The sequence below is a fragment of the Cupressus sempervirens genome, chromosome 11, assembly GCF_028749045.1.
Source record: "Cupressus sempervirens isolate cs-2001-9-10 chromosome 11, ASM2874904v1, whole genome shotgun sequence".
NCBI lineage: Eukaryota > Viridiplantae > Streptophyta > Pinopsida > Cupressales > Cupressaceae > Cupressus > Cupressus sempervirens.
Genome location: NC_143128.1, coordinates 27,878,816 through 27,897,493, shown reverse-complemented (window position 1 = coordinate 27,897,493; position 18,678 = coordinate 27,878,816). Strand labels below are relative to the sequence as shown.

At 32.3% G+C, this 18,678-nt stretch overlaps 1 protein-coding gene across 1 annotated transcript; it reads left to right on the top strand.

Annotated features, from left to right (window-relative positions):
* The first annotated feature begins 12,237 nt into the window (after nucleotides 1-12,237).
* Nucleotides 12,238-16,914, top strand: LOC149528063 (mechanosensitive ion channel protein 6-like). The gene is made up of 10 exons (XM_089807992.1): nucleotides 12,238-12,666; nucleotides 12,842-13,426; nucleotides 13,599-13,751; nucleotides 14,003-14,143; nucleotides 14,373-14,666; nucleotides 14,808-15,010; nucleotides 15,297-15,540; nucleotides 15,711-15,791; nucleotides 15,991-16,171; nucleotides 16,835-16,914. The coding sequence occupies exons 1-10, from the start codon at nucleotides 12,238-12,240 to the stop codon at nucleotides 16,912-16,914; spliced, it is 2,391 nt and encodes a 796-aa protein (XP_089664118.1).
* Nucleotides 16,915-18,678: the final 1,764 nt, after the last annotated feature.

The window sequence follows — 18,678 nt, the reverse complement described above, 5'->3', positions numbered from 1 at the left end:
TCCTCTTGGATCATGTCTAACAACAAATGATCAACCTAATTTATGTGGAATGCCAAAGTAAAATACTTGCTCACATTAGCTTGGGTGAACATAGGGTTCATCTCAAACTAGCTCAAATGACCTTGTATTAATCATTATAAATCCACTATCATATTCAATAATAGTCCTATCAAGATCATTTTGATTCAACCCTAGCTTTTACCATTTGATAACAAATAGAATTAACTTGAATGAATTAAAGTCACACTCAAGTATATCATTCAAAATACCATAGTATCAATTTTCATATTATTGAGGATGTATATCATTTCTAGACAAAATATTAGTGACCTCAAATACTACACTTATCCCATAATCACAAGTTTTCTTCATTTTGTTTAACTTTTTTACACGAAATTTATGACCATCGTAGTACATAGCTTTGTGGTGTTTGATTTGCAATTATTGAAACTTGTCAAGATTATTTGCATCGATCTCTGAGTTGATATTAAACTTATGAATTATGATTAGTAATCTTCTACATACCTTTCTATTTGTTAAGCCATATGCTAGATCAAATACCATTGGCATAACATTGGGATCTCCATTACAATGAGCTTTTTTAACTAATGATGCAACACTGTCCCATGTTAATGAGTGACCATTTCCTTGAGACTGGTGAATCCATATCACCATCCAATCAAGATTGATTGCAATATACAAATGTAGTGCATCCCACACATGACCAACTATAAAGAAAATAATTAAACTAGTTAGAAACAACTTATATTAATGATGGATAAGAATTAATTAACTACAATACCATCTTATCATTACCTCTCACTTTCTTTAATCTACCTTTCCCCATCAAGTACTCCCCTTCAAATCTATTAATGGAGTTGGGATCCCAAATGTGATCTACATGAATCTTTGATGCAAACTTGAGAAGATATTCACTAATGTACACTATGTTATGGTATACCATATATGATCCCTCTACCATAGAACCCTCAAGATGTTCTCTTTGCCAAACCAAGCCCTTCATAAATTTTAAGTACCTCTCAACCATCCACATTGGCCTAGTTTGTATAGGTCCACACAATCCAGTCTCCTCAAATTGATGTATGAGGTAGTGTTCTTGAGCATTGAAAAAAGTTGAAGATCAACCATTTTTCATTTCAAACATAAGCTATCGAATTTTTCTCTTCCAATATTTTATTTCATTTTTTATCAATTTCTTTAGATGATAACCACCTAAAAGAGATTCAATATACAAAAACATATATGAGATTTTAGATAAAAATATACAATAAATTACATAAAAAGTAAAGTGAGTCATAAATATAATATATGTACAAAAAATCTAAGAAATAACACTTCTAACATCATGTATTTTCCAAGATCATATATAACTTGTTTAATACTATTGTCAAACTAGTATAGGAGAGATAAAGGTAAAACGTACTGCAATCATTAAAAAATAATCTTTTTAATAAATTATTAAATAAGACAATAGGTAGTACATGAAATTTTACAAATATATTATAAATAGATAACACGGCTTACCTTGACGAAAGTATGCCAATCATTTGTTTTCAATCTTGGTCCAAAATCACCTTTCTTTGATAGAAGACCACTTATATTTGTAGCAAACCCAATGGGAAATCTTGTTTTTTTAATGAATTCTTTTAATGCATCACTTTGCTGATTCATTAATAACCATGAAAGGGCACTCATATTTATGTGGTCTCCATTTCTATTTGATTGAATGAAAAATTTTAATGCATGATTAGATTCATGAATGTCATTACAAATTTTGACAATTTTTTCTCTGTCATACCTTCCATCCAATATTTTCCATAGTGTCTCTGTTACATTCTTTCCAATATGCATAGCATCAAATAAATACATGATTGGGCGATCCTTGTAGTCTAGTAACCTACTAAATTGAGTAGGACAAATTTTTATTGCTCTAGGAAGTTGGTCATTAATTCCTTGATAACCTTCATAAGCACCAATTACATCATTAATAAATAAAAGATAATATCAAAATATAAATTTCAAACTTTGGACCACAAACTAGACATTACCTTAGCAATTTAGTCGACCATATTCCAACCTTGATAGATGAGGTGTCATTCTTTGTGGCTTTGATGTTGTTTCTTCTTTTCTATTAAAAAGATGTTTTTCAGTAATTCAATATGTATGATTATTATGGATAAAGTACCTAAACTCATTGAACACTTGCTTTCCAAAACTTCTTGAATGACAAGATTTCATCTTTGGATTACAAACTAGACATGCAAATTTTCCCTTTGTTTGAAGACCTAAAAGATCATGTATAGTTGGAGTTTGTGCAATTATCATGCACAACTTAAAATATAACAATAATGTGTAAGCACTATAACAGACCAAAAATATGTGACCTTAACAAAATAGTATATCACAAAAATAAGTTAGCCTAGGGGCATCATGTGTTGTCCATACAAGCATTGTGTGGAATTGAAATTGTCTTTGTCCTATTGGTCTAGAGATGTCATACATAGTGACCCCATTCCATAAATTCAAAAACTTGTTAATAAGGGGCTTAATATACATGTTCATATTTTTAACTTGGTACTTACTTAGTAATTGAATGAATATAAACATTACACAATTATTATGACCATTTTGATGTATTAATATAAATTAATTTAGATAACTATTAAATTAAAAAAACCTAGTATAATCATTCACAATATTATGTGATCCCTCTTTATGGACATCTAAGGAGGAATGTTATTGTTAATAACAAAAACAAGCCACACTGAATAAACATATCACATATCTCCAAATGGATTGACATTTTCCACTACTAATAAAAGCTTGAGATTATGAGGTTATTCTTTAAAGTGTGGCCATATTTTTTCTGTCTTTAAATGCAAACCATCTACAAGCATTGGCATAATGTCATCTCAACTTCTATTGTGTGTATGGTAATCCATAAATTGTGCCGAGCTAGTAGACCTGAATAATCGTTCAAGATGTGAAATAATGAGAATGTATCAAAGAACCTTGTGAGACACCTTTTTTTATTTTTTGATCTGATCGATATCTACTAATATGACAATTATGACATTCTATTACAAATTCATGTTGTTTATGATATAGAATGTGATGATTGGGACATGCACGTATTATTGTTTGATACTTCATTCCAATTTGATTCATAATGGTAGATAATTTTCAATACGAATGAGGCAAAATGTTGATGGTGTTAACAAAAACTCACCTATCAACCTACAAAAAAAAATATGGATTGTTAATATAATAAATAGTAATGGTATGGTAAAATTTAAGATGACAAAAATGACATTACCTTAGCATACGTGACATTGCTACATTAGATAAACTATTCATAACCTTCAAGTTCAACAACACTATAGTAGAGAGAAGATTTTTTTGGGAGCCTTGGTATAGGGGCTCCTATGACTTCTCAAGTATAGGTATATCAAGACCATCTTCATCATCATTATCAAATGCGCTAGTACCATCATCATGATCATCTTCATTAGTTGTGCCGATACCATCTTCTTTAATTATGTCATCTAGCACTTTATCATCTTCTTCCATGGGAGCATTATCCTCAATTAGATATTCACACCTTCATGTTCCTCCAGTTGGAAATCCACATTCACCAATTGAATAAAATCGTGGCCCCCTTCAATGTGATCATGTTGCCTACAATGGCTTTGGGATGTTGTGATTAGAATTCTTCAATTCTTTAAGCCTTTACACTTTTTGCAAGGACAATTATATTTATCATCTTTTCTTTAGAACTGATACCACAATCTAACAATTGTCTCATTAGTTTTTTTTGGGTTCATATTGCCAGACGTGGTCTTTCTTCATAGGAGAATATATTTGTAAAATTATTAGACATGGTGTAGTAAATATTTATATCTTCACATATGGTTTTGAAATTAATTTTTTTTGAGTGTAATTAATGTGTATATCTGCAAAAGTATTGGACATTTTGTACTTAATGTTTATATCTACACATATGGTTTTGAAAGAAAAATTTGGTCTAATTAATGTGTATATCTAGAAAAATATTGGACATATTGTACTTAATATTTATATCTGCACATATGGTTTTGAAAAAAAAATTTGGTCACCTCGCTCAAATTCACCTATATTATAATCAATGAAAATTTGTCTTCTTACAATTCTCTTTGTGCTAAGTTGTCACCTTGCTCAAATTCACTCAAATCAAAGAAATTATATGACCTTGAATTTTCTTGTGTGCTAAGTGAAAGTAGTGGGCATACCTAGCTACAGGAAAACTCTTAAGAAGTATTGATCTTTGCTCACTTTCTTAAAAAAGAGTGAGCATATCATTTAATTGGGTAGTCAAATAAAGTGGGTTATACATAATCATCTTATGAAGTATGTATAATGATTGTAGAGCTTAACCATATGTAAAATGAACTCCATATGTCTTTTGAACTTTATGATTTCAGAGGTTCTCAATTGAAAACACTACATCACATGAAAGAGAAACCAAGGTTTGTTGAATGTTGGATTTTTTTGTCAAAAGAGGAGATATTTAGGCTTTATTTGCAAGCATGTAATACCTAAATTATAATTAGTATCTAGACAAATTATTTCAAAGTCCAGATTTTGATGCAGAACTTGAGACGATGATTACATTAAATAAGGGTTTTAAGAATCAATTTGACATATTGATAAGCATTTTAAAAGATCTTACCTTCATAACTATTTCAATCCATCATGTTAATGATATGGGTAAATTTCCAATTTGCACTAATGATTTGTATTGGGAGAGGAGGTGGTTGAGATGCCTTTTCATCCAACCCATATATTCCATTCTCACTAAATTAAACTATGGTTGCTCCAACAATCCACTTGTTCGAACAAGTGTAAACGAAACATTGTAAATTGTATCCCCATATAATTTCTTTTTTATCTAGGTCCCACTAAAACCATGTGGCCTTCCACATCTATTTTTGCTTATCCCATCTTTATTCCACACATATTCATAATAGTGTATCTCCAAGTAGGATCTTTGTTCCAAATTCAGATCCATCTTGGGAAGAGAAGGATGATTAGGGAGGACAAGGGAAACTTAGGGTTTCTCTTTCCTTAAAATCTACCCCTATCCTCAATGTTTGGCATCAAATCTAAATGGGCAATATTTATTTGGTTTGAGTAGGGATTATAGGCCTATTTCACTCTTATTTGAGATTTGCATCCCAAAATGGTTGGGAGAGGTATATAAACAAGGGTGCCTCCATTATTTTGGTAAGTGTCCAATTCACTTCAAGGTAATGAATTCTAATCTTAGATCTCTCAACTATATTTTTACATCAATACTTGTGATCAAATGAAAAGAGCATCAAATCATCAAGGTATAAGGCATTATTTCTCAAATACAACCTCTATTACATATCAATGTAACCTTTTACCTATTTTTCTATGCACAGGAATAGGCAGTAGATGTGCAAGAAGAGATATAAATACATGTAGAAAAGAACTGCATTTCACAACTAATTTCATTGATTGTAAACAAAAAGAAATTGACTACCATCAAATCAGAATCTAGAAAATTAATATATATAAATTATAAAGTTAAAAATTTATCATGTACTTATAAAGAAACATAACATTTATAGAAAGTCATTAGAAAAAATGAATTTTAATTGGTAGAGACTACAATGAGAGGGAGGGGGGCATGGACACGAAGGGAGATAATGCTAATGGGGAGGAAGATAATCTTAGAGAGGAGGAATGTAAGGAGAGGATGGGTGGAAATAGAAACATCACTATTAAGATGCCTGCAAATAGAGATGAGGATTTTGAGGGCAAGTCTAATAGGAGTTTGAAAAGAGGGAGAGATATCGACTCTAAGAAGGACAAGTAGGAGGAAGGGAAGGATAACATTGAGGAAGATGAGAAGTAGGGGAGTGGGTAAAAGAATGAGCAGGAAGTTGAGGAATATGGGTCCAGCTAGTACACATGTATGATTTCAGGCAAAGATGGGAGAGTAGTTTGGAGAAATTTTGATAATATTTCTACGAGGATGGAGCTTAAGAGAGAGATGATTAAAACTCTAGTTAAGGAGAATAAGGAGGGAAAAATTCAAATGGAGGAGCTAACTGACCCTGCCCTTGTTATTTTGAGTGAAATCACAAAGGAAAACCCTCAGATGGATGTGCTTAATAATGCTAAAAATAATTCTGTTGAGAGTTATTGAACCACTACATGGACTTTCCATGAAATCCAAGAGCTCAAATATAGAGTGGGTAGACTAGAAAGGGATAATTGAAGCATGTAGAACAGGAAAATAGAGGAGGAAAAGGAAATGGATAATAGAGTGGAGGAACCAAAGAGTAGAGTTTAGACTATGGAGGGAACTCTGTAGAGAATTGCTAAGCAAAGCTATAACATTCTAAGAGAATCAAATGCCAACATAAAGGTGCTCACAAAAAAATTTGAAGAACATAGGGCTAGTAAGGAGGATGGCCAATATCCCAACAATGGAAAGGATAAGACTCTGGAGGACGGTTCGAGAAAGAGAACCATATCCAACACAAAGAAGAAGGACATCCAAGAACTTGAGAAAGATCTTTTAGAATTGAAAGAGGTGGCTCAAAGAATGACTAAGCTAGAGATTCAAGCTATGAAAATCCTCAGAGAAATTGCCTGAGCCTTTCTCTTGGCTTTTTGGGCTTGTCCTTGTTTGTTTGCTTTGCTTCCCTATTTATTTATGTTTTTACTTGTTTTCCTATGGGAAGCTGTTACTTCTGTTAGTGGTTTTTATGCTGATAATATGTTAAGCACTTTATCTATGCTTTTATTTTACTATTGTAGGGTTTCAAGGTCCCATTAACACCTATTTTCCTTAATAAAAAATCAAGTTAATATGAATAATCTAAAAAATGTCACAATAATACTTAGCCTACCAAATGAATGCCTTCCATTAAAAAATGGACTTGTTGCCTTAACTTAACATAGTTTTACGGTAACTAAAAGTCATCTTTCACCTTTTCAATCCAACTACATCTCGGAAGCTTTTTAATTTATCAATTTTCAAACTCTTTAGCATTGGATTGCATGATCTGTCCACTTCTACAAAGATGTTTGAAAGAAGAAGATTGTTCACATAATTCTTAAGATCCAAATTAAAAAATAATGTTGATGAAACACTCATGAGCCTATTTTCATATGTAATTTAAAAGTAGTAAGAAATAAAATGCATAGACCCACCCCAGGTTTCAACTCACATCTTGGTAATAAAAATTTACGGATATCCTCAAGATAGCTAGCACGGGCAATGAGTTTAAGACCATAAATAAAGATCAACTATATATGTAGTGCATTGATCAATAAATATATATGATTTTACAACGTAATCTTGTCTATCTACTATTGTCAATATCATAACTTTTGTCAGCAACTAGCTAAGCCTACTTGATTTGTTTATATGATACAATATCATCATGACGATAGCTTTTTTTTTGTGGTTTATGTTCTATCAACTTTGTCTATCATGCATATTCGCTGATTGCTTTAGGATTGGGAATTGGGGGATAGAAAATTAAATTAAAGTAAAAAACAAACTCAAAGTGTTGTGTTTCATTCAGAAAAATCTTCTTGGTTAAGATCATGGAATGGGTTTTTTGGGTTGTAGTGCTAGCCTCAGCTGGTTTAGGATTACTTCTCTTAAAGGTTACAAGAGATATATGGTGGATGCCACTGTAGTTAAAAAAGTACTTTCAAGCCCAAGGGATTGGAGGTCCTTCCTATAAGCTACTCCATGGAAATACCCTTGATATTGTTAGAACGACTACAGAGGAGAGTTCTAAGCTATCAATGTCAGGGCACAATATAACTCCTTCAATTATTCTTGTGTATCATTAGTAGGGGAAAACTCATGGTTGATATATTGTATACTTAATTTTTTTTGAATTTTTGAGTTCTAAAGCTTCATAATCACCATTGATTTTAGTTTCTATGAATTTTATCACTAGACAGTGTCTCTAGTTGCAATCATAGTAGAAGGGGAAAAAACACAAAAGCATCCTAAATTTAAAATAATATTTGAAGGAAGTTTTGCAAATTATTTTTTGGTAATATTTTGCTTGAACTTGTTCTAATTATGACTATTGTACTACTTGAACACATTTCAATTAGCTTTTTGAACAGCTTGTATTTCATTTTTAAAAATTACTATCATTGTGATTGGAGTAGTATATAAGAAGAGGAGGATGTGAATCACCAATTCATTAGGCATTCATTTAATTGTAATATAGGTCAGGATTACGTTTACTGGTTTGGGACCAAACCCAGACTTTTATATATAATGGCCTAGAATTTTATAGCATTCAGATGAAGTCCAACATAGACATGTATGACTAATATAATGATATGAAGATTTGTTTACAATGATTTAATTGGGGTAACGGGAGATTATAATTGTTCGAATAATTTGAAAGATGAGAATGATGACACCAAAAACTAATCAAACATAGAAACAAAACCAATGGATTGTGATTTATTTGTGGATGGATAGACATGACATTTAACATAGAAGAAAAATATCAAATTGATAACAGTAGACACACATTTATAAGTTAAATCAATGATACTAATTCTTACAGAGTTTTTCTTTTTCTAAATAACTCTCTTGTTGGGCAATCAACCAGGTGCTCCTAGAATAATGAATTCCAACTGGAAGAACTCCCTTGTTGGGCCTATTGTTCAGTAGGAGATCCCTTCTTGTGGCTTGCCGTAAGGGGATTACCTATTGCTAATGGGGAGAAATCTTTTCTTCATTAGGGTTTTATGCTCTTGAATGGAGATCCCAATAAGAATAGCTTTATTTTGGAACCCTTTGTTCGGTACTTTCATGGGGGTATTCTGGTACGTACAACCTAGCCCTTTCCCTAGCACACTACCATCGAATTCACAATTGCTATAAAATCCGTGTTTGGAAGAAATATATAGTTTTGATGTCAATGGCACTGCATAGGAAAGTTAAAAAATAGTAAATCAAGACATCACATATATGGTATCCGCTGGAAGCATGGAGCAAAATTTTAAAACTGAATCCTATCCAATCAACCACATACCTCTCATTAGATATGCCCAAAATCCTTAGCTCCAATAGCTTTTGCAATCCTAAAATCCTCAGCTCTAATAACCCTAATTGTGCCGCAGAGATGAAATAACAAACAAACAAACTTTTCTCTATTTTTTTATTTGAACCTGAGTTGGTCAAACTTTTGACCAAATTGTGAAACTCTAATTTGGTCAAAATTTTGACCAACTCGGGTATAAAAACAAAAAAAGGTATTGAACAAGCCAATTAAGAGCTTGGTCGAAAATTTAGGTGGAAATTTGACCTATAATGTACTAGTTCCTATCAACGAAATTCTAAAATATTAAATTATCTATATATTATATTTTTGTAAATTTATCAATTTAATTATTTCATTTTAAACATACTTTATACAATATAAAATACTCTACTTATAAAGCTTACAATTGATTAAATTTGTATAGTTGCAACTTTTTTATAATATACTTTTCAATATCTTTATGATAGGTTGTATATTCATCTAGTATATCAAATTTTCTTTCAAGATTCTACCCTTTTATAGCTTGTGATTGCATATATATACAACATGTTTGAGAATATTGGAGCATTGATCACTACATTTTTCTATAAAAATGATAATTAATTTTCCTCCAAAATAAATGTTGTGAAAGGTGTTATCTTCAATTGTTACTTATCATTTTTTTGTTTCATTTTTATTTTTAATATATATTCTCTTTTTGTAATTTTTTTTCTTTTTAGTTCTAGTTTAAAGAATGCCCACTAGCAACAAAAAGTTCCACTTGTTCATTTTTTCCTATTTGAATCAATAATTTTCATATATCATTATATAAATATGAGAAGGTTCAATTTAACAAAACAAATGTCCTTATATGTATATATGTATACATATACATATATGTAAATGCATTGAATGAATTTGAAGAGAACGTTTCAGAGAAATTTGAATAACAATATCTACATCTACATTTAAAATCACTTAATGGTTCATCATCAAGTTGGTTTAGGCAACTTAGGTTGTGAACATTATAAAACACTAATCTTCAAAATAAATCAAGGTAGGTGATAAAGAGATGTTGATGTAAACATTTCCATACAATTCTCTCCATAAATATTCCTACAAATTCCTTAATAACTTGGATTGTAAAAACTTATTGCTCCTTACTAACATCGAATATTTAAAACATGTTGAATTAGTTTCTCTTTATGTAGTTGGTCCTTTTGGATATGTTACTTTAAGATTCATACAAACTGGTTAATTAAACCTTTTTTTATGAAGGTCCTATGCTTACCGCTTATCTCATTTGCCAAAATAAAATTCACATTTCTTTGAATTAGGAATTAATGGACAATCTTGAAGAAGCAAACAATAAGCTTATATAGGCTTATGAGAAAATTGCAAGACCTTTGTTTGAGAATTTTTTAAATATATGCCAAAAAATGACATTGAGAACAAGTTAAATTTTATCAAAGATGAGACCACAAAAGGACTTGAAATTTTAGTGGAACAAAAGAAGTTAATTTTTGTCACAAATGACAACTATAAAGAAAATTATATATGGAAAATTCTAGCTTTCCAATAATTTAACATAATAATAATAAATCTTTTGCAAAATATTGATGGAATAACATGTTTTCCTTTTAAGCTCTTTCAATGAGAACTATATTATATGGTTCCTAGGTTACCATCGTAATATGATTTTAGTATTCATTAGATACACAAAAAAATGTTTCATAAGCATCATAAGAGACGTATAATTATTGATATGATAGATTTGTGTGATATATTTATAAAAAAATATTGATAAATAATAGATGTGTGAGATATATTTGTGAACATAATGCAGTGAAGAATTGTTACTTATGTGTATTGTATTTGATACATTAGAATCCAAGATAATAATTCTATAGTTAAATCAATTCAAAAGTAATGTATAAGTATTCCAAAAGTTATTATCACTAATATTAAGAGAACCTTATAAAAGTAAGGGGATCCCCCCCCACCCCCCCCAGGTCCCCGCCATACCCCCCTCCCCCCCTCACCCGCCTCCCCACCTTAAAAGCCTCAACTTTCCTAATAATTTTTTCCAACAATGAGATGAGAAAGAAGGATAAACTCGTAAGGATTTTGTATTAAAGAAAATTAAGAAACACAAAATGATAATGATAGTAATAGTTAAAATTCCTATCTAAGGTGAAATGTTTGATAAGGATCAAAGAAAATTGTCACATGGTTTAAAGTAGATGTCAAACAAACCCAATTTGACACTCAACCAATTGTTCCCTTTGAATAAATTTAACAAGCTTTCAATGTTTGAGGTCTTTCTTTGTTAGTAGATATTCTTCCCACTTTAGCTCATTTCGGTGACTCTTTTAATGACCTTGTTAACTTTGAAGCTAATGACACTCACCTAGAGACATCTTTAGTACAACTAGATGGACAAGTTTTCATTGTGTCTGTTAAGTAACTCTAGATACAAGGCAATGCTTCCCTCACCATAAAATAGAAAAATAATGACATCCTTCTCGAAATCCTTGCAAGAGTGTAGATTAATGTGAACATGAAATGTTCCAAAACAAATATGTATATATGACTTTTTTCAAAGTATTAATTTTTTTAATTTAATAAATTTGATATTATATTATATATAGACCTAGTATTATATATTTAAAGGAATTCAATTAATCACATATAATATACTTTGATCTTTTGAATCTAACCTTACCCATTCTCAATTGTACTAGTGAAGACAATTTTTATATTTATTATCTATACATCCATCTTTAAATCAAATTGTAAATTAATGTATCATAGTTTATCTATTAACAAACCAATAATAATAATTATTAATATAATATCAAATAAAAATTCTTATCATGCCACATTAACGACCAAATGTCATTTTGTTCTCATTATTTCTTTCGATTGCATTCGCGCTTGCATTGGACTGTAATTTGGGTTTTGGTAAGGGAGGGAAGGCGAATGGTTTTTGAGTCGAACGGATTGTGGACTGGAATGGAAAGTGAAAAGGTGTTTCATAGCTTATATAGCGTGTCATGGATACAATGTTTCATAGTTTATTTACTGTGTCAGGGATACGATTTCTTTATTTCATGCAATGGAAAAATCTACAAGAATGGCTGAAAGGAATCTGAACAAATGTCCCTCAGCTGCAGATGATATCGAAGAAAAATTTGGTCCCATCAAAGAAGAGGAGGTTCCTCCAAATTACAAGCACTCCGGATTTGACAAATGGCTTTTTTTGGAATGTGCAGCTTTATTTGCTCTTATAGCAGGATTGCTTTCGAGCCTCATAGTCGGGTCTCTGAAGAAACGTTTCATTTGGGGGTTAGAGTCATGGAAGTGGTTTTTGATGGCTCTGCTTGTTTTCTCCGGGAGACTCGTTTCTGGCTGGATAATTCGTGTGGGGGTTTTCGTAATCGAGAGAAATTTCATTTTGAGAAAGAGGGTCCTCTACTTTGTCTATGGAGTGAGGAGTAGTGCGAAGAATTGCCTCTGGTTCGGCTTAGTTTTGCTCGCTTGGCATCTCATATTTGATAAAAAGGTAGTAACCGTTCCACACTCTCGTTTTTCATAATTGTTCTTCTCAATGAAAATGCATTTTCATAATTGTTATTGTTTGTTGGGGATAGGGTTTTTCTTCTTAGTCATCTGCAAATTCCTCTTTATATTTGTGATCTCTTTTACATTCTAATATTTTGGTGAATTTTTGCTATCAGTTCGAGCGAGCTACCGAGAACAAAAACCTGTTGGATTACATAGGGACATTTCTACCTTGTCTTCTGTGCGCCTCATTTCTATGGCTATTCAAAACACTATTGGTGAAGATTTTGGCTTTGAATTTTTATGTGAAAACATATTTTGACAGAATTCAGGAGTCCATATTCCATCAATATGTGCTTGAAACTATATCTCCGCCCCCAATGATGGAAATCCATCAATCCTCTGCTCTAGCAGATACAAATAATACGAACAATGCAGGACACGTGGAAATTCAAATAGATCCTCCTGATAACAAGAATAATGATAGGGCAGGGCTCAAAGAGGAAGGGAGCACCAATGGGATAACTATTAAACAACTAAAGAAGCTGAATCAGAGGAATGTCTCTGCTTGGAAAATGAAGAGATGGATCCGAAATATCAGGCATTCGGGAATCGCTAACACAATTGACAGGTCTTTGAATTACCATAAACATGATCCGAAGATCGATAGTGAACGTCAAGCAGCAATTAAGGCAAAGAGGATATTTGAAAATGTTGCTAAGCGTGGAACAGAGTATGCATCCACTGACTCGTTCTTTGAAGTAATTCCTTTACCTCACATAGGCTTTGTCCTACAATGAGGTGCCGTACTAAGCTTTGTTTTTGTTATTCAAGAATTAGAAAGCTAACATTTAATAGTCCATAGATAATGCCAATTCTAGTTTCTGGTGGATTGTTCCAATAAAAATTTGTAGCAGGCAATACTATTGGCAGTTTATTTATGTCTTAACAGAACGCCATTGCCATTTAAACTGGCATCCTCACACAATAAGATCCACAAGCACTCTTGATCACTACTATGGACTGGAAATTGGTATCCCAGTTCCTAACCATACTGCAGTCTGCATGTACCCATTCATGTGTTTGGTAATTAAACCATGAACTAATACCAAAACGGCTCTGCTAAGCATCATGTGCAGTAGTTTGTATTGTATGATCACTTTGGTGCTAATGCAATTTTTCTCAAACACCTGACTTTTACAAAAGCACCAAGGAAAAAGCATGAACCCACTAGCATAAATAGGACCAGAGAATATCAGGAAAATCCACGGCTCATGGTTCATTTACTTCTGGGAAAATGAATATGTTTCAGAATTATTTTTTCTTACTTAAATTAGAGTCCCATCTTTTGCTGTTATATTGAGGAAGATGACCTGCTGAAGTTAATGAGGAAAACAGAGGTGAGCAGAGTCTTTCCCCAATTTACAGGAGCCTCAGATACAGGAAGGATCACTGAATCGTCTCTTGCAAACTGGGTGGTATGCTATTTCAAATCAGTTCCATATTGCTTTTAAGTATCACTCCCAACATATAGCTAGATGTGGTTTTGTTCGGAACGTTGTGCTTATTTCATGTTCTTTTGACCTAATTTTGCTATTTTATTCCGATGAAAGCAGCACAAAATAAGTTAAACTAGGCAATACTAATTATCTAGTTCTATTAGCTCTTTCTTGGGACATACTGACTAATGTATCTTTTTTGTGGCAGATGAATGTTTTTGAAGAAAGGAAATTACTTTCCCGGTCTCTTAATGACTCCAAAACTACAGTTAAACAGCTACACAGACTCATCAATGCAGTTGTGGTTATAATCATAGTAATGTTCTCTTTGGTACTTCTGGGCATTGCCAGCACCCGTGCTATTGTTATAATATTAACTTCCCTTCTGCCTGTGGCTTTCATGTTCGAAAATACCTGCAAAACAATCTTTGAAGCCGTTGTGTTTGTATTTATCACGCATCCATTTGACGTGGGTGATCGGTGTATTGTTGATGGAGTTCAGGTAAAAGTCATCCTTCTTACCTTTCACAAATGACTAAAATGAGTGAAGATTCACCTATGAACAAAAAAAGAAAAAGTAGAAAATGTTACAGATTGGTTTTTGAATACAACCATACAACTAATTGATATTTGAATGGTACAGATGGTTGTGGAAGAAATGAACATCTTCACTACAGTGTTTCTGTTGAGTGATAACGAGAAAGTATACTACCCCAACTCAATATTATCCACGAAACCAATCTTTAACTATCATAGGAGTCTAGATATGGGAGAGAGTTTTGACTTCTTCGTGGATGCTACTACTACTGTAGAAAAAATTGCTGCGCTTAAGGAGAGAATAAGCAGGTCCTTTTATTTGTGATTTTTTTTAGCAATGGTATAATATGAGGCACAGTTACACATAAATCTGCAAACACCCTTACATACGAAATACTTGATTGGGTTAATCACATAAAGTTTCTAGAAATTTATTCTTAAATCTCAGCAACAAGAGAATCATAAACAAACTCATCTAGGTCCATTGGTCCACTTTGGCCTAAAGGCCAGTAAGGTTAGGTTAGCTTATCTTATTTATGAAATAGGTATTTCCTTGATTTGTATGAATATTTAGGCACTGTGTTTGTTTATGCAGCTATATTGAAAGCAAGCATCATCATTGGCACCCAGACTATAATTTGTTTACTAGGGAGATTGAGAACACTAATAGGATGAGAATGGGCCTTTGCCTCAGACATACAATGAATTATCAAAACATAAGTGAGAGATCAAATAGAAGATCTGCATTGCTACTGAAAATGAAGGATATGCTTGAGGAACTTCAAGTTGAATATCAAATTTTGCCTGAAAAAATGCCTGTTAAGTTTGTTGGGTCTACTGTAAGATGAGATCCTCATTCATTTCTAATGAGTTGAGGTAAATAAAGAATAACAATTTTTATTGGAAGTGTTTCTTTTTCTTTGTTTTGTTTTAATGACTGTTTCATTACTTATCTTGGAATCTGCATTGGTAATTATAATGACAAATTCATTTGGATTGTGTTTTGCAGGGAACAAAGCTCCATTGCTTTGTGCACAAGGTACATGTTTCTGGTTTTGCATGTTCTTTGCCAGAAAATAGAATTTCTGAGGTATGAAGTACAGGTAGAAATACATTTTATTTACTAGTATTATGGTTTCTTTGAATATAATATTTTTAAAAATTTGTATGCTATGGTAGTGAGCTAGTGAGAGTAAACTTCGCAGCAATTGTCACTCAATATCTTCAGCATTTTTGGCTTAAAAAACAAGGTGAGGCCTCTGTATGTTATGATTCTTGAATGGGCACAGATTGTCGTGATAGCTTACAAAGTTTGTTGGGACAAGGGGTGCTATCATGCAGATATTTTTGCAGCCTTTAAAGGAGTTGATATGCTCTCTCTTTTTCTTGCCTGTAGTTTCCCTCTTGCAGATTATTTTGAAGATGCTGTTGCTATCAAGGATTCCACGTTTTTTATTCTAGTTGCAGGGAGTATGTTCATTTGTTCATATGCAAAGTCTTCATTTACGTTCCTAACCTTTCCATTATAATATTTTGATGAATTTGTTCTATCAATTTTGGCTAACTATATCCTTTTAAGGCCATTAAATTTACCTCAGCTTATCTTATTTATGAGATAAACATTTCCATAGATTGTTTTATTATTTAGGTGTTTTGTTTGTTCATGTAGCCATATTAAAAGTAGGTCTCATCATTTACACCCAGAATATAATGTGTTTATCAGGAAGATTAAGAGCATTAATAGTGTGAGAAAAGGCCTTCGCCTCAGATAGACAAGAAATTGTCAGAACATAGGTAAGAGTCAAATTGAAAAAAAAATTTGCAACTGAAAATGAAGGAAATATTTGAGGAACTTAAAATTGAATTTTAGCTTTTGCGTTAAGACGTGCATGTTTAAGTTTGTTGAGCCTTTTGCAGATAGGTATGCATTATCATTGAGTAGAGGTGGTTAGCAAAAGAAATTGGTTTTTTAAAGGTTCCGTATATTTTCATCTTTCTTTGGTACTCTCCACACTTAAGCAGAGGTGAATATTTTTTTTGTGGGGAATCTTTCCATTGTCAATTTGCATACTGTTTCTATGACTACTGTGGAATCTGCACTGAAATTTACAATGATGATTTTTTGGATTGCAGGCAACAAAGTTATATTGCTTTTTACACGTAGTATGTGTTTTGTGGAATTGCCTTCTTTTGCCAGAACATATAATATCTAAGGTATGAAGTGCAGATAGAAACATACTCATTGTGGGATGTTGACATCCGTTTTAGCAAGATTGCACTAGTATTTTTAAATCTGATTTTTACTGCAAATCTATATCAAGTATTCTTCCTGTGCTCTTACATAATGTAATCTTGCAGTAGGATTTTCAATATTGTTTGTGGTAGAGTTGCATATTCAAAACTAAATCAGGTAATTATTTACATCTTTAGAATACTGGGAAATATGACTCTTGAGAAAGAGCACAACAATATCCTCCTCCCTGTTCACCTCTATGACTTGTGATCATACCCACATTTTCACATTTATTTTGGAGAACATTAGCATTTGTGAGTTTTGTGTCTACTAGTTACTATAGCTTGCCCTCAGACTGCTATATTTGAATTGGTTTTTCAGAAATCTTTGAGCAATAGTGTTGTTTTTGAAATCTATGCATGATTTCTTTACAATGCATTGAAGAAAAATGTTTCTCTCATCTGTACAGCAGTGAGCAAATCTTGCAACTTTCCAGTGTAGAAATAGCATAAATTGTTAGTAAGGAAAATAGGACTTGATGACTTGTAGTTGTCTTGTAGTTTCCTCAACATCTTAATTATCTAATCAAATTATGGTCTCTTTTAATTTTGTATATTTATAACCATTTGACAAATATAAGTGATAGTTTTTGAGTTGTATGCTAAAAGTGAGCTAACGAGAATGAAATTTGCAGGAATTGTCACTCAATCTTCAGCATTTTTATCTTTGAAAACAAGTTGAGATCTTTGTATGCCACATTTCCAAGCAACAGGAATGGGAGTGGATCTAATACTCTCTCCACAGAAGGTGGGAACTTTCTGGATAAGTCCATTTTTTGCGAATATGCAGAAGGAATTGCATAGGGGTATGGTATGATGCAGATATTACAGCATCATATATTACATTTTTAAGGAGTGGATGTGTTCTCTCTTTCTCTAGCCTCTAATATTACAGCTGTAGGATTGAGCATCCTTGAAGCATGGTCGGAACTATTAAGAAGCAGTTGCTCCTCAGTGAGGGAGATTATTTTGATAAAAGACATGTTCCCTTCAACATAATTTTAGAGACATCAATGTCTTGTGTTTTTTGTGTTGTAGCTTTACTGAAGGTAGCAATATATCCTCATTGAAGTCCTCGAGCCATAAGTCAGTAGTAATGACTGCATATACATACAATCTTGTACAAAATAAAGAAATCATGTTCATCCTTTCATAAATATAATGCCAATAGTAAAGGCATGGAGAAGTTCATGAAAGTCATGCAAGTGCAAATTAGTTTTCTTGTCAACTTGTTATTACCACTTTGCATCTAATTTTTAGATTGGACTACAGTAGGGAGATAATTAAGTACTTGAAAAAAATAGGAGGCCCATTTGAAATTATTGCAGGTCATATTGATCCAAATATGGATCAAGTATTGAGCCAGTTTTTGATACATCAAAATAGAACTATAACTCATTCTTCTGCAGTTTGGGCTACAACCTACCCATCTATACATTTAAAGGGAAGAGCATTCTTTTATCCACACGACGGAATCAGTATACAACTTCAATGTCCTTCCATTTATGATCTCAAGATGAAAGAACCTCTCTTTTTAAGAACTATAATTAATGTACGACAGATACCGACAACTTTTTGAAGAAAAACTGACTCGCTTTGAAGAGTTATAGCTCATCTAATTAAATTTTCAAACTTTTAAATTTCCAATATTTTAAGAACTACAATTTAATATGAAAGTCAAATTT

What these genes read in the sequence shown, in the direction of transcription:
- LOC149528063 (XM_089807992.1), top strand. Translation starts at nt 12,238, where the DNA reads ATGGCTGAAAGGAATCTGAACAAATGTCCCTCAGCTGCAGATGATATC. An exon ending in TGTACCCATTCATGTGTTTG is followed by an intron (nt 13,752 to 14,002) that starts GTAATTAAACCA and finishes TACTTAAATTAG; the next exon opens with AGTCCCATCTTTTGCTGTTA. An exon ending in CTTAAGGAGAGAATAAGCAG is followed by an intron (nt 15,011 to 15,296) that starts GTCCTTTTATTT and finishes TTGTTTATGCAG; the next exon opens with CTATATTGAAAGCAAGCATC.